The sequence below is a fragment of the Pipistrellus hanaki genome (genome assembly GCF_964339955.1).
Source record: "Pipistrellus hanaki genome assembly, chromosome: 3".
Taxonomy (NCBI): Eukaryota; Metazoa; Chordata; class Mammalia; order Chiroptera; family Vespertilionidae; genus Pipistrellus; species Pipistrellus hanaki.
In genome coordinates this window covers 83,452,691-83,475,832 of record NC_140505.1, presented here as the reverse complement: position 1 = coordinate 83,475,832, position 23,142 = coordinate 83,452,691, and the positions used below count along the sequence as shown (strand labels likewise).

Below are 23,142 nucleotides of genomic sequence, written 5' to 3'. Positions count from 1 at the left end.
AGCCCTTGTTTCTGCCTGCCATATCCTTGACTTCTCAGTCAGGGCCTCACAGCTCAGCCTAGTCTTGCTGGACCCCAAGTCTAGGTTACCAGGAAGAGCATGTGGTGGCACCTGCTTTAATTAGGTTCCCAGAGCTGGTCAGCTAGCTGTGTGACCAGTTGGGCCAGGGAATGCAATATAGATTATCATCCCCTCTGAAGCCACCAGGGGAGAGAAAAGGCACGTGGTTCATATTTCAGCACACTATCATTTTTCTTTAATATTTTTTTATTGATTTCAGTGAGGAAGGGAGGGGAAAAGGGAGAGAGAGAAATATCAATGATGAGAGAGAATCATTGATTGGTTGCCTCTTGTATGCCCTGCCCTGGGGACTGAGCCAGCAACCAGGCATGTGCCCTCGATCAGACTCAAACCAGGGACCCTTCAGTCTGCAGGCTGACACTCTATCTACTGAACCAAACCAACCAGGGCTCAGCATACTATCTTTGACTCTTTCTTCTTCCTTGTGCCTGTACCCCTGTCCAGTTTCTAGTTAGTGAACAAATCAATCCTGACTTCTCAGTAATAGTGACATCCCCTCCATCCATTCTTCATTCCTGCCTTTTACCTAAACCACTGCAGCAACCCTCTGGCCAGTTATTTGGTAAGAACTGCATTTAGGTCCTCCATATGTATCTGCTGCCTTTCATTTTCTCTCTTTGCTTTCAAACTCTTTTCCCTTATTATTGACCCTACATACATCTGTCTCTCTAGTCCTCTAAAATGGCCTGCTGATTTTGTTCCACATTTAATCCTGGGATTTTTAGCCTTCTGGGAACCAACTTCTCCCTACCTTCTCGCCAGGCATATCCTGCCATTTGTGTCATACCCTAGGCTTCAGTTATACTAGTCTGTTATGCTTGTTTGTAGACATTTCTCATAAGTTCCGGCCTCCCTCCCTTTACTTCAGCGAGGCTCTCTTGGAACATACATCAGTTCCTTCATCATTCCCATTCTTTCAAAGCAGTTTTTTGTGTTTTTCTTTTTTGCCACCAGCACTGTGATGTGTTCCCTGATTTTTATCAGGAGAGGAGTACCATTCCTATGGGATGAAACATAAGTTGTTCTCTGGAATGCTCTCTAATTGTCTAGTCTCATGTCTCCCCTGGAGTTGTGCAATGTGGAGCTCACCTCTGAACTTCTTAAAACACACAACTGTGTTTCTTTAAATTCTTTGATAGATGATATTTATCTTATTTGTATTTGCATTCAGCATAGTGCCTTGTTTGAAATAGATATTTTATAAATATATCTATTATAAAATGATTGAATACTAATATTTAGACAAAATTTTAAGAATATATATGTTAAAGAAATTTAAAAATATTTCTACCATCCAAATAAAATATTTATCTTTTACTAGTATTAAGTATCATTCTTTTTAAATTTCTTTATTATTCTTATTTTTTATCTCTCATTTTCGCCCCCTCCATCCAACCCCTGCCCCACCGCAGGCCTTCCCCAAACTATTATATGTGTCCATGACTTATGAATATATGCATATATGTTCTTTTGTTAATTTATTCCTGTCCCCTCCCAACCCCACCATTAGCTGAGTGGCCTGGGTCCTAAGGATGTTCCCGGGACCTAGGCCACTTGGCGCCTGCATATGCAAAATAACCTTCCATCTTTGTTGGGTAATTTCCAGATTGGAGTTAGTATGGTCAATTTGAATCTTTTTCTTTTATTAGTGTAGATAGTACTGGAAGTTCTAGCCATGGCTATCAGACGAGAAGAAGAAATAAAAGGCATTCAAATTGGAAAGAAGGAAGTAAAACTGTCATAATTTGCAGATGACATGATATTGTATACAGGAAACCCTAAAGACTCCACCAAAAAAAACTACTAGATTTAATAAATAAATTCTGCAAAGTAGCAAGATAAAAATTAACACCCAGAAATCAATGGCATTTTTATACACCAGTAATGAACCCTCAGAAAGGGAAAGTAAAAAAAAAAAAATATATATATATATATATATATATATATGTATACATATATATATATACCCCTTTACAATGACAACAAATGAAAATAAGATACCTGAGAATAAATATAACCAATGAGGTAAGAGACTTGTATTCAGAAAACTATGAAACTTTAAAAGTTGAAATAGAGGAAAATATAAACAAGTAAAAGCATATACCATCTTCATGGATTAGAAGAATTAATATAATTAAGATGTCCTTTCTACCCAAAGCAATATTCTGAGAATCCCAAAAATACCAATCAGAAAGAATATATTCATGCTTATGATCATAGCAGCATTTCTTACAATAGTTAATATCTGGAAACAGCCCAAGTGCCCATCTGTAAATGAGTAGATAAAAAAGCTGTGGTACATATAAATAATGGAATACTATGCTATAAAAAGAAGAATCTCTTACCCTTTGAGACAGCATGGAGGGACTTGTAGAGTATTATGTTAAGCAAAATAAGCCATTTAGAGAAAGACAAATTATCACACAATCTCACTTATATGTGGAGTCTAATGAACAAAATAAATTGATGGATAAAATAGGTCCTGCAGTATGAATGCATGGAACAGAATAATAGATGTCTAATGGTTAAGGTGACCAGACGTCCCGCTTTTGGTGGGACAGTCCCGATTTTTAACAATTTGTCCCGCAACCCGATTTTTTTTTTTATATATACATAATGAAATTTTATTCAGACTTAAAAAAGAAGGAAATTCTGACATATACTACAACATGGATAAATCTTGAGGACATTATGCTAAGTGAAATAAGCCAGCTACTAAAAGACAAGTACTGCATAATTCCAATTATGTGAAGTTCCTAGAATAGTAAAATTCATAGGGACAGATAGTAGTCAAATTTCTAGGCTCCTAGTGCTAGAGGGAGTCAAGGAGGGAGGCATGAGGAGTTGTGTAATGGATATAGATTTTCAGTTTTGCAAGAGGAAAGATTTCTGGAGATTGGTTGCAGAAAAATGTGAATGTATTTAACTGGCGCGGGACAAATTGTCTGAAGTCGGGACTGTCCCGCCAAAAGCGGGACGTCTGGTCACCTTACATTATGGTGATAGATGATACTCCATGAGGTAGGTCAGTTCTTTAAATTGCAAGTTGGGCCCTGCCAGCATGGCTCAGTGGTTGAGCGTTGACCTATGAACTAGAGATTCCCGTTCAGGGTACATGCCCGAGATGTAAACTCGATCCCCTTTGTGGGGCATGCAGGAGGCTGCTGGTCAATGATTCTCTCATCATTGATGTTTCTATCTCTCTCTCCCTCTCACTAACCTGAAATCAATAAAAATATTTAAATTGCAGTTCGGTCATGAGAGCATTAAAAAAAGAAAAAAGAAAAGAAAGTATCAGTGTGCACCTCAGTGAGGTTAATGAGGATGAACAAGAAGTGCTTCTTGGAACTTTAACAGTTAAATATATTTTTGGGCTTACACTAAGTTGCAATGTACATAAATTGTATACTACTGTAGATCATGGTCAAAAGATTGTGGGAAAGACAGAAATAGGTGGCATTGCCCCATTTTATCCATGAGGAACCCAAAGCTGAGAAGTTTATTGCCTATTGTCACCTGGCAGGGATGGGGCAATGCAATGTTAAACTGGTCAGTCAACTATGAAGCTCACTCATATAACTTCTCTGTAACATATGAACTACATTATTTCCCTAAACACCTGTGTTCATTTCTATGTTTATTCAAGTGAGTTTAGTTTTACAGTAATTATATGCTCATGTTAATGTAATTACATCACTAATCTATCTATCTTTCATCTATTTATCTATCTATCTATCTATCTATCTATCTATCTATCTATCTATCTGTCTATCTATCTGACTAAGTGTCCATCTGTCTGACTGGTAACTATGATGCACACTGGCCACCAGGAGGCAGATGCTCAGCGCAGAAGCTGCCATCATGCACACTAACCATTTAAAAATAAATGGCATGGCACCCACAAAGCAACACTCAGCTTCCCCCAAGTAGGTCACAGGCCCTTCCACCACCCCGGAGTGACACCCCACCAAATTGCAGCCAATGCTGCCAAGACCCCATGGTACAAAATGCGGCCCACAGCCCAGCCCAGCCCGGAGATGGTCACTGTGGGCGCCGGGTAATGACATCACATAGCAGCACTCCACTTCCTCTTCCTAGCAACTAGCCTCCTTGGAGTTTCTTTAGCTTAGGAACCCGACTTGTTTTATAGCCAGGTGCTAACATTTTACACTTCAATCAAATGTTTGTGAAGCTTTTTCATGAGCCTCATCTAATTTGATCTTCACAGAAGTCCTCGAGTAGGTAGATAGGAGACTCGGTAGAATCCTATTTTCTTTTTATTAGCAAGATGTGAATAGCGTTATTAAAATATTTCTTCTAATTAATTTCCTTTCAATGTGCACAAATACATGCACTGGGACACTAGTATGATTATATTATCAGTATTTCATGTCCAGTTTTTCAAGTTGTTATGACTTTCACATTTTTCAATGATGTTATTTCTTGAGTTAACAGAGTGATTTACAATATCAATTCCCAATTATTTGGCATTAAAGTAGCTTTCAGTATTTTAAATAGATTACAAATAGCTCCTTAGTGATCAAAGCCTTCTTCTCCCTAAAAAAAAAAAAAAAAAAAAAAAAAAAAAAAAAAAAAAGTACTTATTGGTTTGAGAGAGAAAGAAGAGGTAGAAAGATTGATTAGTTGTTCTACTTATTTATGCATTCATTGGTTGGCCTGACTGGAGATAGAACCCGCAACCTTGGTGTATTGGGATGACACCCTAACCAATTTAGCTATCCAACCAGGTCCTAAAGTCTTCCTCTTTCATTAAATTTTCATTTTAATGACATTCTTATGACAATTCCCCAGACTGGTATTAGGGATAGAAAAGTATGTACATATTTTATTAGTTTCCTAGAGTTGCTGTGACAAAAAATACCATGAACTAGGTATCTTAAAATAATAGAAACTCAGTCTCACATTTATGGAGTCCAGAAGTCAGAAATGAAGTTGTGGGAAGTTCTGGAGACTCTGAGGGAGAATCTGCTTCATGTCTCTCTCCCAGCTTCAGGTTGTTGCTGGTAATCTTGATGTTCCTTGGCTTGTAAACACATCACCCCATTCTCTGCATCCATTTTCACATGGTATTCTCTCTATATATATATGTGTCTGTATCCAAATTTCCCTCTTTTTTATGACCAGTCATTGGATTTTGGGTTTATTCTACTCCAGTAGGACCTCATCTTGTAAAGACCCTATTTCCAAATAAGGCTACATTCACTGTTTCTGGGTAGACATGATTTTTTTTTTTTTTTGGGGGGGGGGGAGGGACGCCACACTATTCAACTCAGTACAGTGTTTATGTCACCTATATTTTTCCCTCACTGTGAAGCTGAATTTTTTCCCCCCACTACCATTTTTTAAACCTTTGTATTATTGGAATTTTCAAGCATATGTAACAGCAGACAAATTACTTTTTATGAACTCCCACAGACTCAGTGTGTTTTACTTAGTGATAGTGAATGTTAGAACAACACAAAAATAGATCCTGTGTGGTAGGCAGTTAGACATGAGCAAAGCAAGGGCGATGGGTCAGGTGCTACAGAAGGTCACCAGGGTGAAAAGTTCTGGATGTCTAGCAAAGGATAAAACTGGGAAAACAAGAACCTCATCCCCAGGGTGACCTTTTCTTCCCTATCATATTGTTGGTCATGCTGTTTAGACCCTCTGTCTGACCTTTATAACACTGGTCATGCGGTTCGGACCCTCCCTTGACCTATCCTCCCATGGAGTGTTGCTAGGCATATAGCTAGGCCCCCACCCCTCAGAAGGAAAACAAACAGGGGGCGCAGAGAATAGCCCTTAAGCAGAAAGCTCCCAGGACAACTATGTTTTGACCTGCATCAAATTCATCTAGGCCTCCTTTGCATTTCAGCTCTAGGCCCAGAGAAGCAGCAAAACCAGACAAGCAACCCAGTGTCTTTCCCCACCCCCGCCCACTCTTCTTCTCCCAAGGCTCATTTTCCTGATTTCTCTCTTTCTCCTAAGCTCCAAGGACCTTCTTTTCCCCCTGTAACTTGTTTCCTGAGCTCATTTTTTCTATAGCTTACTTCTTCTAACTCTATGACTTTCTAAATAAATTTTCTCATGTAATTTGAATCTTGGCTCTGAATTCTTTCCTAACCAGAACTCCATTTCTGAAGCTGCTAAATGAAAGCTTGTTCTGACTCCACTGATCTAACACCTGGTGCCATTTTCGCTGCTTTAAAAAAAAAAAAAATTATTGAAGCTGAATTTTAAAATTCTTAGCCTTTTTTATTCCTAACTTCTATATAATTGCATGTTACAGATTGTGTACTTTTTTTCTTGTTGGTGAAACCCCCTTTTTCTTTCTCAAGGTTGTGCTTTATTACAAGTCAGCCCAATTGTTAAAACACCTACTTACTGTGATGTGGTGAAAGAGGCCTGCAAATGTGACTTTGATAAATTTGTTATTGTAGGTAAGATTTAGATCCCTCCCTCCTGCCCCCTTTCTATCTCCCCCTCTCCCTTTCTCTCTGAAATCAATAAAAATATTTTTAAATGCTATTTTTTTTTAAAAAAAAAGAAAAGAGGCATCAATGATGAGAGAGAATCATTGGTTGGCTGCCTCCTGCACATAGCCCACTGGGGATTGAACCCACAACCCAGGCATGTGCTCTGACTGGGAATCAAACCATGGCCTCCTGGTTAATAGGTGGACAGTCAATCACTGAGCCACACTGACCAGGCCAGGTGAGTATATTTTAAAATTCCATCTTTGGTTATTAGCTGTAGCCTCATAATAGAAACTCAAAGGACACTGATGTATGAAGATGCTGAGTAAGTGGTTCTTTCTGAAATGCAGGGAGCTATTTTTGTGTGCTTATAAAATTGACTGTGATTAAGTGAAACAGACTAAAAGACCTCTCTACTCTTTCTTCTATTTTCCCACAGAACTTGGAGAGTTCAGCAATACCACAGAAACCTGTGGATGTTCCTGTAGCTCCTCCAAGAGGTATCTCCCTTTCGTGTCCTCCTTCACATAGGCCCCTGGGCCATCACCTCTCAGATCCTGAACTCCAGGCCTCTGTGAACATCTCAGGCCAAGTTCAGTCAGTTGAAATGCAACAATCACCACTCAAGTTTCTACAACATTTTTATAGTGTTTAAAAGACTTTTGTATACATTCTTATGTAATCTTCATGGATAGGCTTTTTTAAAACCCCATTTTAAAGATGTAAAAACTAAGGTTCAGACAGGGTGTGCCTCGGGGCACAATACTGTTAAATAACAGAGGTAGGATTTGAACTTAGGTCTTCTAACTCTAAATCTAGTGCTCTTTTCACTATACTCTCAGTCTTGGTACCCTCAATAAATAAAGCTGCTCTGTTGAACATGGAGGAATTGTGTTGAGTAAGATAACTGCTGGTACCATGGTTGATGCATGGTCTCTTATAAGATGTCTCCTCTGAGTTTTTTTGGAGAGGGAAAGATAGTTGAAAATCTGAAGAAGAACCTTATACTCCCCATGAATATAATTGTTAATTTTTTGCATCTCTTACATTTCAGTGTTATTTATGAGCCAAACTTCAATTCAGCTGAGCTAATAGCCAAAGAATTGTACCAAGTATTCCGTAAGTGCTGGATGCTGTCAGAAGTTAATTATCAGCTGGCAGTTTCCCTGAATGCATCTGGCTCCATAGTAAGTATCAAAAAAGGTTGACTTTGAAAGTTGAATTTTAGGAAGTTTCCTAAATTCATATTTTGCCTGATATTCACTTTAGACATGTATATGTTTCCTTTATAGTCCCTGGATGTTAGGGGAGGGATTGAAAGAAAGGATGAATCTGAAATTTATTGAGTATTTATTATGCACCAGAAATTTACATTTAAATTCTCATCTGTTCTATTAGGCAGATGCTATTATCATTTTTATATTAAGACATCCAGCAGGGCTTGTCAGTGTAGGTAAAATTTAGATACTCCTTGGATATGACTAGATCATTCCTTCTTGACTCCTTTCTATATCATCTCTCTCTTTCTTCCTCTCTGAAATCAATAAAAAAAATTTTAAATCTTATTGTAGGTAAGATTTAGATACTCTTCATGTATCAGCAGGAGTTATGCCTCATGCTGCCTAATTTGAAAGTCCAGGCTGGTTCTGAGGCACCAGGTGTCTGACTGGTGGGGTCAGACCGAACCTGGGGTCAGCAACCTCAGTACTTGGGTTCCGGCTAGGAAAGAATTCAGAGCCAAGACCCAAACGTTTTTGGAGTGAATTACTGAAGTAGAAAAAGTCATTTCTAGAAGAAATGGGTTTAGGAAACAAGTTATAGTGGTAAAGGAAGGAAGGGCCCCTGGAGCTTGGGAGTGAGGAAGCTAACAGTAATGTGCCTGGGGCAGGGAGAAGGAAGGGAAAGGGAAATGAAAAGGCACAGGGAAAGCATGCTCTCCTTCTCCCTCCCTGGAGGGAGAGAAAGTTTCTCCCTGGAGTCCCTGGAGTCCCTGGAGCTGGCAGGGTCCTCTGTCCTAAGGGTTTTAAGAGTGGAAATTTTAGGTGCGTCCCAGGGGAAGATCTCAATAAAATATTCAGCAGTTTTCTAAGTGTGTCCTTTCAGGGTCTAGGTTTCCACTGATTGATTGGCAAGGACCAGACAAGGGTGATTATTCAGTGCAGGGGGTCCTGAGGACAGTTGTGACTGGTTTTGTTGCTTCTCTGGGCCTGGAGCTATAATACAACTTTAGGCATAAATATTATCTCTAGGGAGGGAAGGCCAGAACGTACTGTTCCAAATCTCATGACCAGATATATGCTAGGGCAGGAAAGGTCACCCTGGGGACAAGGTCCCACCCTACAATTGTCCTTTGTAAGGCACCTGGGGCTTCCCACCCCGGTGACCTTCTGTACCTGGCCCTTCGTCCTGCTGTGCTCATGTCTGTCTAACTGCCGACCACAGTTCCCTGTAGAACACTCTGCTCTCTGGCAGCATGCAGCTCATGGGAACAGAGAACTTTGTGGCAAAAGCTAAAATAGAAGTAGCCCTCCTATACTCAATAAATTTAATAAAATTAAATAAACAAATAAACTAGGGGTAGGCAAAAATCTCTGGAATTGCAAGGGAGCAAAGGCCAGCTGGAGCAAAAATGACAGTGAGGTGCATGAGGTGTTTATGGAGCAGTGATTTGGTGTGGTTGGATAGCATGTGTTTGCCTGCTGTGTGTGTTGGTGGGTTGGGGGAGGGCAGTGGTGATCCTGGGAAATAAGGCTTGAATACTAGTGGCCCAACTATGGAGGACCTAGAATGCTGATTTGAGAAGTTTGGATTTTAAATGATAATAGGAAATTTAATGGTTTGGAGGGGAGCCAAGCAGGGGAATGGTCTTGAAAGATGTTTCTGGGGAAGTCTGACAACCACAGGAGGTTCTGATTGGCAGCATCTATCAGCCTATTTACTAAAATGCATCCTATAAAAGCATTGCAGGTCACAGTGACCTACTTGCAGTAATGTGAAGCTTAGAAACAAATGAAATACTAAAATAACTAAGAAACAAAGAAAAGTGACCTCAGCTGGGTGGTGTTTTAAACAATTTTTCTCCAGATGGCTTCAGATACATGAAGGGCTCTTGCTATGTCCTTTAGTTCAGTTGAAAGCAGTTTTAATTTATCATGGTAAGTTTTAATGTTGGAAACACATTTGAGTGCTCTTTTCAATTTCAGTTCCTGAAATAGGCTTGTTTAGGTTCCTAAATTCTCTCTTGTTATGCAGGTTGTAAATGAAGAGCATATCCGAAAAGACTTTGAATCCAGTGTGGATTTAGGAGAGAAAATTAAATTTAACTCAAGGATCAGAGAGACAGAAGACTGGGCACCCCCTAGATTTCAAGTCATAGTTAATGTTCATCCACCACAGAAGTAAGTTGGGGTTGCTGTTTGGGCTTCCAGTCCAGTTAAAACAAGTTAGTTCTGCTACCCATGTTGGGGTTCTTGGGTTCCCCAATATAGAAATTGAGAATAAACCCCTGAGAAATTATCAGACATGTCAACATAGAAAACAACCAAACCTATAGAAAATTTGGAGTTTATTTGAACCAAACTGTCGACAATTGCCAGAATGCAAATATCAGTGGATTGAGATAATACTTCAGAGAATGGCAGTTTTGCACCTTATTTTATGCATTACAATCAAAAGAGAAGACTCAAGTGGGTTACATGAAATCCATTGGTGATAGATTAGGGAGGTGGGAGAAAGCAAAGCAGGGGAAACCGATGGTATTGAATTAAATGTAAAATGATACTCATACATCTTTTACACAGGTGGGTATAGGATAGTTAACAGTTAACAATTAACATGCTAACAATAACAATGAGAGGATTTATGGCCGGTTCCCTGGTGTATTGGTTGTGCCTGAAAGGGGTCTGGAAGAACAGGGGGAGTTACCCTGACATTTCCAAAGGTCTGTTATCATAGATGCAAAAGCCTTAGTTAAGGTAAAGATTGACTTTTTCGGGAAAAGTCTAGCTTAGGACATGACTACCTGACATAAATTGCTTTTAGTTAAAGTATTAATTTCAAACCATCCTTTAGGTTTACTTTAAGTCTCTGAGTTTGCAAGGCCATTATGCAGACTTTTCCTGGGCTTGTCAGGTTAGCATGTGGCCCCTTTTTATCCACAGGCAGATTTTATTAAGCTTATGCTGGAGCACAAGGGAGGCACACAGAGTAAAGGAAGGTAATCTGAACTGGCTCTGAGGGCTGATTCTGCTTGACTCCTTTTACGAGCTGGGGACAAAGCAAGCTTGTGCAAAAAGGCAGTTCTTCTTGAACAGGTGGGCTTCTTGGAAAAGGCAGGCTTGCAAAATTTCTATTTCAGGGTGGGGTGATTTCACTTTCCAGCTGAGTTGCCTGGTAACTATGTTCCCACCTGTACTGTGAGGGTAAGATGGCAGACTGCTCACTACCACCACCTTAGGAAGGTCATATAGCAGTCAAACCTTGATCAACTGAGTGTGGTCAGTAGTTACAACACCTGTAAGAAAGAAAGCAGGCAGTTATAAGGAAATAAAATCAGCTACTTCTGCATTTTTAAGTAGGGAGTGGAGGAATGGAGACATTCTTGCAGTCTGCTCATTTGGTGTTCCTCTGGCCACTTGTCTTCCTACCTACCTGGCATTTTTTTCATTCCTAGGCCCAAGTCCCTAAACTGTCTCAGTTCCTACCTGACTCTGGAAGTAGGAAAAGGAAAAAAATAATACACTTAGGGATAAAGAAAAACTTTTTTTTAGGAAAAGGTAGGTTGGGCATATTTTTCTGAGTTAGCTTTCTTGGCACCTGGCTTTTGAGGGGCTCTGTAAGTTTTGACAAGTTGAGAATTTAACTATGTGTCTTTTAATTATGAACATTACCTAGCAACTAAAATAGGCTTAAAGGGACTATTTTAATTGTCTAGTATTGAACCTGAAAAATCATATACAATAATTTTAAAAGATTGGAGATATATATATATATATATATATATATATATATATATATATAGAGAGAGAGAGAGAGAGAGAGAGAGAGAGAGAGAGAGAGAAAGAGAATGTAAATTAGGCTGGGACATCATAATGGTCACAACCAGCTCAGGAGGAGGGGCCATGCGTGGGCCCAGTGCCTGAGAGAACAACAGACAGTGCTGACCATGCCCTGGCCCTGGAGCCAGAGAGAACAACATGCAGGAGGGCTGGAGTGGAGATGCAAACCCGCAGGGGGGCCTGGCCCTCAGCAGCCTCATGGCTGGGGTGCCCAGCAGTCCAGCATCTGTGCAGGAGCTGCAGAGGAAACACCTTTTCTGACCGCTTATTGGCTAAGCTTGTGGTATGCCACTCACTTGGGTAATAAGAATTCAAGAAGGTGATCTAGGGCTTTTCCACCACACTCCTGGAGGAAAAAATGAAGGTCCCCTGCTGGAGGGGCTAAGGAATGTCATATCCTGTCCTAGCCAGTTTTGCTCAGTGGATAGAGCCTCAACCTGTGGACTGCAGGGTCCGGGTCTGATTCTGATCAAGGGCATGTACCTAGGTTTCAGGCTCCTCCCTGACCAGGGCCCAGGTCAGGGCTCATTCAGGAGGCAACCAATCAAAGTGTGCTTTCATATTGATATTTTTCTCTGTCTTTTCCTCTCTCTTCCACATTCTCTAAAAATCAATAGAAAAATATCCTCAGATGAGGATAGAAAAAAAAAAAAAAATGTTCTATGAAAGAGACATCTTGAAAATGCTTAAAGAAAGTTGTCATTTTTTCATGGTGAAGGGACTGGAGTCCATGTTGATGAAAACACCTTGGTGGCTGCAGTGGCCAGCAGTGGCAGCAGCCGCGGGGTGATGGGGCTGGCACCTTTCCCTGATCAGCCCGGTTGCCTCCCGAAGAGGGAGGCCAGACTGTGGCTTAGGCCCACTCCCTGTTGGGAACGGGCCTAAGCCATCAGTAGGACATCCCCTGAAGGTTCCTGGACTGTGAGAGGGGACAGGCTGGGCTGAGGAACACCCCCCCCCCACACACACACACACACACACACATACTCACAAATTTCGTGCACCGGGCCTCTAGCATGAAATAAAAATCAATGATTTTTTTTAAAGAAATTTAATCTCGAGAAGAGGTCCTATTGTTAAAAAAAAAAAAAAAAAAAAAAAGGCACATGGGTAGGGTTCTGCATATTTTTGCCATGCTGACCCTAAACTATAATAAAATTTTATAATTTATTTTGTATTTCTAAATCACATGTGAAGTCATGGCACCAACAGTCAATAGAAAACACTTTACCAAATTGTTTCTCACCAGAAATATATAGTTTTGTCTTACATTATCCTTATTTGTCTAAATTTCTTTGGATCCATTTATGAACTTCCTAAGTACATCACCTCTTGATGTCTGGTCTACCAAAACTTTCTCCCTGCATTGCCTGTTTCTAGTTCTCTCTGGAGAGAGGATCCTGTGCATACACAGTGTGAAGTCTCTAAAGAACTTGATGGAAGTGTTATTTGTCATACTAACTTCTGTTTTAGTGGCCCAGGGATTTCAACTAGAGAACTCTATTGAGTAATTCTATTTCTTCACAAATGGAAAATGACAAAATTAAGGCCCAAGCCAAGGAAAGTATCATGATATCAGTTTATTTTTCAATAAGTGAAAACTGCTCCATTGGCCTTTTCTGACATGTAACTGTCATTGTTTTCTACTCCTAGGAGGGATCTTGTAGTAGCAGCCCAGAATTTTTTCTGTGCTGGCTGTGGAACCCCAATAGAACCTAGTAAGTATGGAAATGGACTGACTGCTTATTATGTGATGACAGGGCAAAGAATAACAAAATTGGGCACTGCATTGATTATGTGAAAGAAGTTAGTATGAGAATTTCCATAAAAAGGCCATTGTGACCTACAGGGTTATGTGACTGGCTTTTCAGACTCATCTCCTGGTTCCCTTCCCATCTGGCCCTTGAAGGTCTCCCTGCTGGTCCTTGAAGGTGGCAGGCTCACTCCTGACTTGAAATGGCAGACATTCCCAAAGTTGGTTTCCTTACTTTCTTCAAATCTTTGCTCAAAAGCCATGACGTTTTCCCTGGCTGCCCCATTGAAACTGTTCACCTTGCCACAAACATACATGTGTATGCATTATATTACTCTTCCTTCCTATTCCAGCACATATCTGTCTAAAATGCCTTCTTAGATTTTACTGGTTTTCCTTATTTTTTACTTTCTTCCCCCTCACTAGATTCTAGGTTCCATTTGGTCAAATGTGATGTCTCTTTTATTCATTGCTTTAGCCCAGGGGTCCTCAAACTTTTTAAAGTGGGGGCCAGATCACGGTCCCTCAGAGAGCTGGAGGGCCGGACTATATGAACTACTAATTCCTACTGTAACACCTCGGCTGCGCTCACTGCCCAAAAAACCTGGCGGGCCGGATCAGACTCCTCTGCGGGCCGCATGTGGCCCGCGGGCCATAGTTTGAAGACCTCAAAAAAATATGGTATATATGCAACTTCACTTTTTATAAAACTAATGGCAACCACACACAGAAATTCCCCAAACAAGACAAAGCTTAAAGAAAGAAGAAACAGAGGAAAGATATATGGAATACCACAAAACAAAAAAGACAGAAGCATAAAGGAAAAGAACCAATGGAGGCACAGAGTTACCTGAAAAAAAATTAATTTAAATTTAAAATCCAATACTACAGTGATGCTAGCTACATTTTAAGTGCTCAATAGCCACACGTGGCTAGTAGATACTATATTAGACAGCACAGATATAGGATATTTCCATCCTCACAGAAAGTTCTATTGATAGCGCTGTTGTAGATTTTTGCTTCCTTTCCCCCGCCCCCCCTTATAATTTTGACTTTTCCTAAAATGAGAACAATTGTGGTTTAGAGCAGGGTTTCTTAGCCTTAGTACTATTGATTTTGTCTGGGTTGCTGTATGATGCACTGTTGGATATTTAGCAGCATCACTAGCAACTATGCATTGTATAATAGCAACCAAAAAGTCTCTATACATTTCCAAATGTCCCTTGGTGTAAAAAGTCACTCCTAGTCAAGCACCAGATTTCAGGTCTTTATTTTGTTCTGTTTTAATTAAAGGATTGAAGAAAAAAAAAAAAAGATGGACATAATTTATTCTGTATTGATAATATAATGCTTAGTATATATTCCATAAAATCTGATGAATGAGTGATTGGTTATTGAAATGTTAGTATTTTAGATGTTAGGGAAAGATGAATTATATCCAGAAAATTTATAGGCCCTTTGTTTTTTCTCTCCCATCTTGCTGAAATGATGGAAGAATCTTGATGGGGAGGAGAAAGGGAAAGTTTGATTAAAAATGTATAGTACAAATGAGAAATAAATGAATACCTCAAATCTTTAAAAAATAATAATAATAAAATAAATAAATAAAAATAAAAATGTATAGTACAGCCGAAACCGGTTTGGCTCAGTGGATAGAGCATTGGCCTTGATTCCGGGCACATCCCCAGTGGCGGGTGTGCAAGAGGCAGCTGGTCGATGTATCTCTCTCATTGATGTTTCTAACTCTATCCCTCTCAATTCCTCTCTGTGTAAAATCAATAAAATATATTTAAAAAAAAAAAAGACGGAGTATTAAAGTATACATTTCAAATTATTTTAAAAAATGTATAGTACAAGAGCCAGGGTATATCTCCTTTTTTGTCCATACTATATAATAAAAGGTTAATATGCAAATCAACCAAGCAGTGGAATGGCCAGTCGCTATGACACTCACTGACCACCAGGGGGCAGACACTTAATGCAGGAGCTGCCCCCTGGTGGCCAGTGCGCTCCAGAATCTAGGCTCATGGCTGGCAAGCGCAGTGGCGGTGGTGGGAGCCTCTTCTGCCTCTGTAGCAGTGCTAAGGACTCCTCAGGGGCCTAAGCTGGCAGGCTGACATCTCCCGAGGGATGTCCCAGACTGCTTGAGGGCAAACAGGCCAAGCTGAAGGGATCCACCCCTCCTAGTCATGAATGTCATGCACCAGGCTTCTAGTTTAGTATAAAATGTATTGGAATCCTGTCATAAGCAAAATAATACTCATTATCTGCTACACCAGAGATTTTAATCTGGGTGGGGGAGAATAGATGCAATATAATAGATTTTTCAAAGTTTCAAGTTTGAGAACTCAGATATAATTATCAGGTACTTAATAAGTTTTTAACAAATGATTTGTCAACCCTAGAGAGATGTCACATAATTAAGAGTTTAATAATAATGTATGGCCTTGCTAGCATGGCTCAGTGGTTAAGCATCAACCTATGAACCAGAAGATCATGATTTGATTCCAGGTCACAGCACATGCCTGGGTTGTGGTAGGGGGCGTACAGAAGGCAGCTGATCAATGATTCTCTCTCATCATTGATGTTTCTATGTCTCTCTCCCTCTCCCTTCTTCTCTGAAATCAATAAAAAATACATTTTTAAAAATAATAGTGTATGTACATATATATGTACTTACAATTATCCTCATTATTCACAAATTCCACATTTGTGAATTCGCATGCTCCCTAAAATGTATTTGTAACTCCAAAATCAATGCTTACCATGTTTTTGTCATTCACAGATATGCACAAAACACTGAAAAATTTGATTTGCCTGAAATTTGATTTTCCTGTTGCACACGTTCCCAGCTGAAGTTGAAAACAATGCTTTGCCTTTTCCTTTAGTTCATACAGTGAACAAGTCCTTTCGACAGTCTGTTTAGTACCTTTAAAAAATATTTTATACTTTTTTTTGGTGGTTTTGCTATTTAAAATGCCCTCAAGCATAGTGGTAAGGTGCTGTCTAGCGTTTCTAAGCACAAGAAGGCTGTTTGCCTTACAAAAAAATGTATGATTAGAGATGTTTCTTTCAGGCAGAGTCACAGTGCTTTTGGCCCTGAATTCAATTATATGAATCAGCAAAATATATTGAATAACATGCCTTTAAACAAAAAACACAAATAAAACAAATTTATGTGTTGATCGGTTGATGAAAATGCTTTTCCCAGAAACTTATAGGAACTTAACCTTGTATTTCCCTCAGGAGCAGTGCTTTATATTCAATTCAGTGTTTATGGCAACTTTCCAGAACATTAACTACTACAGATAAACAAGTATTTGTTTGTCTGTATTTAAAAGTCAAACTCTGAGTGTGACTGGGTGTGAGGATAATCTGTGCAGAGACATTCGTTTCTTGCCCTTCCCATCCATGGACTGTGGCAGATGGGAAGTGGGATGTGACGGCTAAAACCGGAGCTTCCCAGTCCAGACTAGAGTTGGATCCCGCTTGCCTGCTTACTGTTTTGTTGTGTGTTTTTTTGTTTTGTTTTGTTTTGTTTTGTGTGTGTGTGTGTGTGTGTGTGTGTGTGTTTGTCTGTGGTATGTGGTTTAACCTTACTATATTGTGCATTCATCAGTAAAGTAGGGGAAGCACGAGTCCTCACCTCATAGAGGTTCAAGCACAAACTGATACAGGCATGCATAAGACATTTAACCAGTGCATGACACAGACTAAATGTTTAATAAAGGTTTGCTTCTGTGGTCACTCAGACCTTGATTATTTGTAAAGTCCTTGTAGGGAAACTATATTCTGAATCTACAGTGTGCTCTGTACTGTGGGAGCTGTTTTGCCACCATTGTTTCCTTTAATTCTCACAATATCTGTCAACTAATTGGAGTCAAATGGTGAGTGATAAATATGAACCTTGGCTCATGTTAGATAGACCCTACTGTTGAGGAAGGGGCACATAGGATACTAAACTGAATCTCTGTTTTCTTTCTTCAGGCTGGGTGATGGGTACCCAGGTATTTGTTACATTAGTCTCTGTACCTTTTTCTTGTCAGTATATTTTATTGAAGGTGCTCCCAAGAGCAATGCATGCTTATTTCAGCAAATTAAAATTGCAAAAAGCAAAAACCCTTCCCCCTACCTTCCAGGAGTGTTAGCTTTTTGGACTGTGCATGCATTCTTTTTTAAAAACAAAATCAAGATCATGTGCTACATACCTGTAACTGGATGTTCACTGCCTGTGCTCTTCCATGTATTGCATAAGCTCTCTTGCATTTCACTGTGGAGTGCACCAAATTTATTTAGCCAGGTGCTTCTTAATGGATGTTTACTAGTAGATTGCTCCCACTTCATTATAAATATGCTGTAACCAGAACCATTCTATATCTCCACTTGTGCACGTTCGCATTTCTGTCAGATGTCAGCATTAGGATTCATGCTGCATGGCTAAGAATTAAAGTAGAGCATGGAAGTGTCCTCCTCTGGGGCAGCGCTCCTGTCAGCACGTGAATGAGTGCCCATTCTCCATGCCTCAGCTGCTCTGGATTCTCTAAATTTGTGACAGTCTGAGGCAAAACCAAGTATTTCAGTCTTTTAATATTTATGCCTTTGATCATTACTGAGATGGTGTGCTTTTCACATCGTTACTGGTTATAAGCATTTCTCCACTCCATGCATTGCCTGTTCTTAATCTGGGTTTTATATTTGTTTCTCACTGATTTATTCAGGAATTCTTTTGGATACTATCTTTTTAATGTATATATAGTGTTTTAGAATTTATAAAGCACTTCTCATATGTATAATATCCTATAATTCCATTTTGAGTTTCTCTCTGTGGCCTCATGTCAGCCAGGAGAAATTCCTATTCGCTCACCCCCCAACTCCCTTAGCTTCCTGCCAATGAGAAACCCAGTCTGGACTCCCGCCAGATGGCAGACCCTAAGTCTCACTGCAGTTCACATCGCCCATCTTCCAAATCCAGCAGTAGGTTGGGAAGGTTCTATGTTTCCGACATCTGTTCCACACAAGCAAAGTGCATGAATGGCCAAGATTTAAGGCCTCCAGTCCCTGCCACCACCACTTTCCCAGCTGCTGTGAGGTTGAGTATGGCTTTAGCAGCATGTAATCAGCAATCAACATTGAGCCTTGCATGAAATTGGAAGTAGGGCCACAAAATAGATTTCAGCGTTAGCTGATTGGTGCTCATCCCCTGTGTGCTCCACAGAGTTTGTGAAGCGGCTCCGCTACTGCGAATACCTGGGCAAGTATTTCTGCGACTGCTGCCACTCTTATGCCGAGTCCTGCATCCCTGCGCGGATCCTCACCGCCTGGGACTTCAGGAAGTACTACGTCAGCAATTTCTCCAAATGGCTGCTGGATAGTATATGGCACCAGCCCATTTTCAATTTGCTGAACATCAGCCAGAGCCGGTGTGCAAAGGCCAAGGAGCTGGACAGAGTGAAGGTGAGCAGCGGCCTTTGGGGGAAGCCGGTCCAGCTGCTGAAAGGGTCTGCTGCCACAAATCTGTTAACAAATTTCCAACATTCAATACAGTATTGTTAACTATAGTCATCATGCTGTACATTAAGCCTCTAGAAGTATCCACTCTATATGCAAGTCTCGGGACTCAGTCTTCAACCCTTGCTAAGTAGACTTTACTTCAAAGGCTTGTTTTATAGTGTTGTAGCATTTCTAGGTTAGAAATAACATTTAAGTTTGACATACATTTCCAGTGTCATTAATTACATTATGAGTATCCCATTTTGTTTCTGACATTAGGAAATCCAGGAGCAGCTGTTTCATATCAAGAAGCTATTGAAAACCTGCAGATTTGCTGAAAGGTACTACTGTTGGCTGGGACAGTCTGGGCATGTGAGTTGGGAGCACTGATAACCTCCACACATTTGCTAATCCTCTGTGTGCCTCCTGGCCTGGCCCCTCAATACACAGGGCCTCTTAGTTTCCCCTCAGTATTGGAGGGGGATTGGTTCCAGAAACACTAATATAACAAATACTCTGTACATAGGTTCAGAGCCCTTCTATAAAATCCTATCTAATAAAAGAGTAATATGCAAATTGACCATGACTCCAACACACAAGATGGCTGCCCCATGTGGACACAGATGGCCACCACAAAATGGCCAGCAGGGGAGAGCAGTTGGGAGGGACCAGGGCTGCAAGGGAAGGCAATTGGGGGCAATCAAGCCTGCAAGGGAGGGCAGTTAGGGGTGACCAGGCTGGCAGAGGAGGGAAGTTGAGGACAACCGGGCCTGCAGAGAAGGGCAGTTGTAGGGAACCCAGGTTTGCAGGGAAGGGCAGTTAGGTGCAAACAGGCTGGCAGGGGAGTGGTTAGGGGGTGATCAGGCTGGCAGGCAGAAGCAGTTAGGGGCAGTCAGAAAGACAGGCAGGTGAGCAGTTGGGAGCCAGCAGTCCTGGATTGTGAGAGAGATCCCAGATAGGAGAAGGTGCAGGCTGGGCTGAGGGACACACACCCCTGTACTTGAATTTTATGCACCGGGCCTCAAGTATTCAATAAGTGAGTGAGATCATGTGATATTTATCTTTCTTTGACTGGCTATTTCTCAAAACAGGATTCATGTTAGATCCAGGGAGGGAATCAGCACACTAGTCCATTGCTGGATTGTGTGTTTGGTACATAGGTACAGAGCCCTGAACATGCAGAGGAGCATTTTGTTCATAAAGGAAGGGAGCAGGCAAGGCTTCCAGAGATAAAGCCCGAGCTGGGAATGGAAGCAGGCTGAGGGAGTGCCCAGGCTGGATGGAGAATTAAATATGGTTTGGCATCACTAGAACTTCAGGTCCAGTGTAGGCAGTGGCTGCCTTGGGAATGCAGTGTGTGGTGATGCGTCTCATCACTGATTTAGGGAGTTTAGGAGGAGGTCCAGAGGGTTTGGAGAAGGTTTTGTTCAGTTTCGAATGTTGTTGGTGCATCCAAGTGCCTGTGACCAGCCCACAGATGGATAGTCTTAAGCTTAGTTTTGAACTCAAGGATTTGGGAGTTATATGCCTAAACCATTATTTTTCTGCCATCTGGAGCAACTGTCAGTGACAGACTTGAAATTTAGGTGGAATCAGTAAGGTAGTGAGTTTTATCCCAGTATACAGTTTTAAGACTTGAAATAATATTCTGGTTTTTTTTGTTTTGCTTTGTTTTGTTTTTTTGCCTGGTGAGTCTGCAAGAAGCACATTTCTCTGCTGGTTCAGTTTTTGAAATCAGTATGGGATTTTTACCTTGGCTTCCAAGTGAACTTGCAAAATCTAATGATGTTGAATGAGTAAGATTAACTTGTTCCTGGGGCTCTTTTAAAAAATTGAGTTAAAAAAAAGTAAGTGTGAATGCCAGGAGAAAACTACTACCTGCTCACCCCCTTCCCTCTTCTCCCCCAGCCTGTGTGGGTGGGTTCTTGAATCCTTTTTGTTTTCTCTATGGCAGTACATTAAAAGAGTTTGAGCAGGTGCCCAGGCATTTGACGGATAAGCTCTACCTGTTCTCCCTGGAGGACCTGGTCAGGGTCAAGAAAGGGCTGCTGGCACCCGCGCTCAAGGACATTCTGAACGCTTCCCTTTCTCATGTGGCTGGCTGTGAGGTGAGGTTCACAGGGGGCAGGTGTGTCCCTGAACTGTCTCTTGTGTTTCAGGGCCTGTGCTAGGTATTCTGCACTTCATATCATTTAACTTTTACAAATCCTGAAGAAAGAGGTGGCAATGCCCTTTCCCAATGGGAAAAATGAGGTTCACAGCTGTTAAAAGAGTCTAGGTAATCCTGGTGGTAAGTCTCAGGGCTGGAATGCAAGCCTGGGCCAAGCAGCTTCTTAGTCTGGATTCCCATCTGTCCCATCTGTGCCAAATGCAGTAATGTCAACTCAGGATCCAATGAAGCAGGAGCTCTTTGTCTATAGGGATTGGAGAATTGCAGTGCAGCTATTAGAAACAAAATTGGATAATGTAAGAGGCCATGTTTAAAATCATGATCTTGCTCTGGTGCCTTAATCCAAATCAATGTGACATTTTTCCATGCAAAATGAATGTACATTTATTGTTCTCATCCACTCATTGCAGCAGAATATAACACCTCGTTCCTTTCAGAGGCTGGAATTTTAGACATTTTAAAATGGCTACATATCAAGTTCTGTAAAAGTAGTGACTAAGATTCTCCATCAAAAGAGATATTACCAATGAAGATTTTAACTCTTTGGTTCCTCTTACAGCTGTGTCAAGGAAAGGGCTTCATTTGTGAGTTTTGTCGGAGTGCAGCTGTCATCTTCCCATTTCAGATCACAACGTGTAGAAGATGTTCAGGTATCTTAATAAATGAATAACATAAGCTTATCCTATCTAATAAAGAGGAAATATGCAAATTGACCGTCACACCATCACAAAGATGGTGGCACCCATAGCCACAAGATGACGACACCCAGTCCCCTCTGCTCCACCAGAGTCCCCCGTCCTTTCACCCCTGCTGAGGATGAGGGGAAGGCACATGGTATGGCCGAACCTGCCCTCAGCCTTCCAGCTGCCCAGGGCTGGCTCAAGACACAGGTAAGCCTAGGATGGAGGCTGCCCAGCTGCCCAGGGCCACCCAAGGCTCAGGTAACCAAAGCCAGCCAAGACTTGTGCTGCCAGCAGTGGCAGCAGCACAGGAATGATGGGAGTGTTGCCTACCCCTGATCACTGGGTCACCTCCCACCCTTAAGGCTCCTGGACTGTGAGAAGGGGCAGACCAAGCTGAGTGACTCCCCCACTCCAATGCATGAATTTTCATGCACCGGGCCTCTAGTTAATAAGTGCAGAGTTAACATCCTATCTAATAAAAGAGTAATATGCAAATTGATCACTCCAACACATAAGATGGCCGCTCCCATGTGGTCAAAGATGGCTGCCCCCATGTGGTCATAAGATGGCTACCAGAAGATGGCCTGCAGGGGAGGGCAGTTAGGGGTGACTATGCCAACAGAGGAGGGCAGTTGGGGGAGATCAGGCCTGCAGGGGAGGGCAGTTGAGGGGGACCATGCCTACAAGGGTAGGCAGTTGGGGACAATCAGGTCTGCAGGGGAGGGCAGTTGAGGGTAACCCGGCTGGCAGGGGAGGGCATTTAGGGCCAATCAGGCCAGCAAGGAGCAGTTATGCATTGATCAGGTTGGCAGGGGAATGGTTAAGGGGTGATCAGGCTGGTAGGCAGAAGTGGTAAGGGGCAATCAGGCAGGCAGGTAGGTGAACAGTTGGGAGCCAGCAGTCCTGGATTGTGAGAGGGATCAGGCCTAAATGGGCAGTCAGACTTCCCTTGAGAAATCCCAGATTAGAGAGGTACAGGCTGGTCTGAGGAACACCCTCCCCCCCCCCGCCCCATGCATGAATTTCATGCACCGGGCCTCTAGTAAGTTTAATAACAAGCACAAAATTAGCTTAAGCTTGCCCTGGCCTGTTTGGCTCAACAGATAGGGCATTGGACTGCAGACTGAAGGATCCCAGGTTTGATTCTGGTCAAGGGCATATGCCCAGGTTGTAGGCTCAATCCCCGCTAGGGGGTGTGATTCTCTCTCATTGTTGATGTTTCTAATTCTCTCTCTCTCTCCCTTCCTCTCTAATATATATATATTTTAAATTAGCTTAAGCTTAATAATATCTAAATAACATTTCTTTAAATTATAATGATGCTGGTTGTGCTATATGTTGAATTGAAGCTAGTAAAGTTTTGGGTGCACAGGAAGGAGTATTTGGGTGCAACAGGGATAAAGGGTGATGTCTCCTAGTACAGGGTTTA

The 23,142-nt window shown here is 41.4% G+C and overlaps 1 protein-coding gene across 11 annotated transcripts in view; it reads left to right on the top strand.

Moving 5' to 3' along the window:
* The window catches only part of RUBCNL (rubicon like autophagy enhancer), a 61,505-nt gene that overhangs the window by 36,602 nt on the left and 1,761 nt on the right, over positions 1 to 23,142 (top strand). For 8 of the 11 annotated variants that reach the window (XM_084879379.1, XM_084879381.1, XM_084879375.1 and 5 more), the window contains 9 exons: positions 6,423 to 6,524; positions 7,000 to 7,060; positions 7,615 to 7,747; positions 9,813 to 9,958; positions 13,271 to 13,335; positions 18,586 to 18,824; positions 19,140 to 19,201; positions 20,815 to 20,968; positions 21,590 to 21,680. In XM_084879379.1, the coding sequence (XP_084735505.1) occupies positions 6,423 to 6,524; positions 7,000 to 7,060; positions 7,615 to 7,747; positions 9,813 to 9,958; positions 13,271 to 13,335; positions 18,586 to 18,824; positions 19,140 to 19,201; positions 20,815 to 20,968; positions 21,590 to 21,680 (1,053 nt within the window). The remainder of the gene's footprint in view (positions 1 to 6,422; positions 6,525 to 6,999; positions 7,061 to 7,614; positions 7,748 to 9,812; positions 9,959 to 13,270; positions 13,336 to 18,585; positions 18,825 to 19,139; positions 19,202 to 20,814; positions 20,969 to 21,589; positions 21,681 to 23,142) is intronic. The other 3 variants (XM_084879382.1, XM_084879376.1, XM_084879385.1) reach the window with 2 other exon arrangements.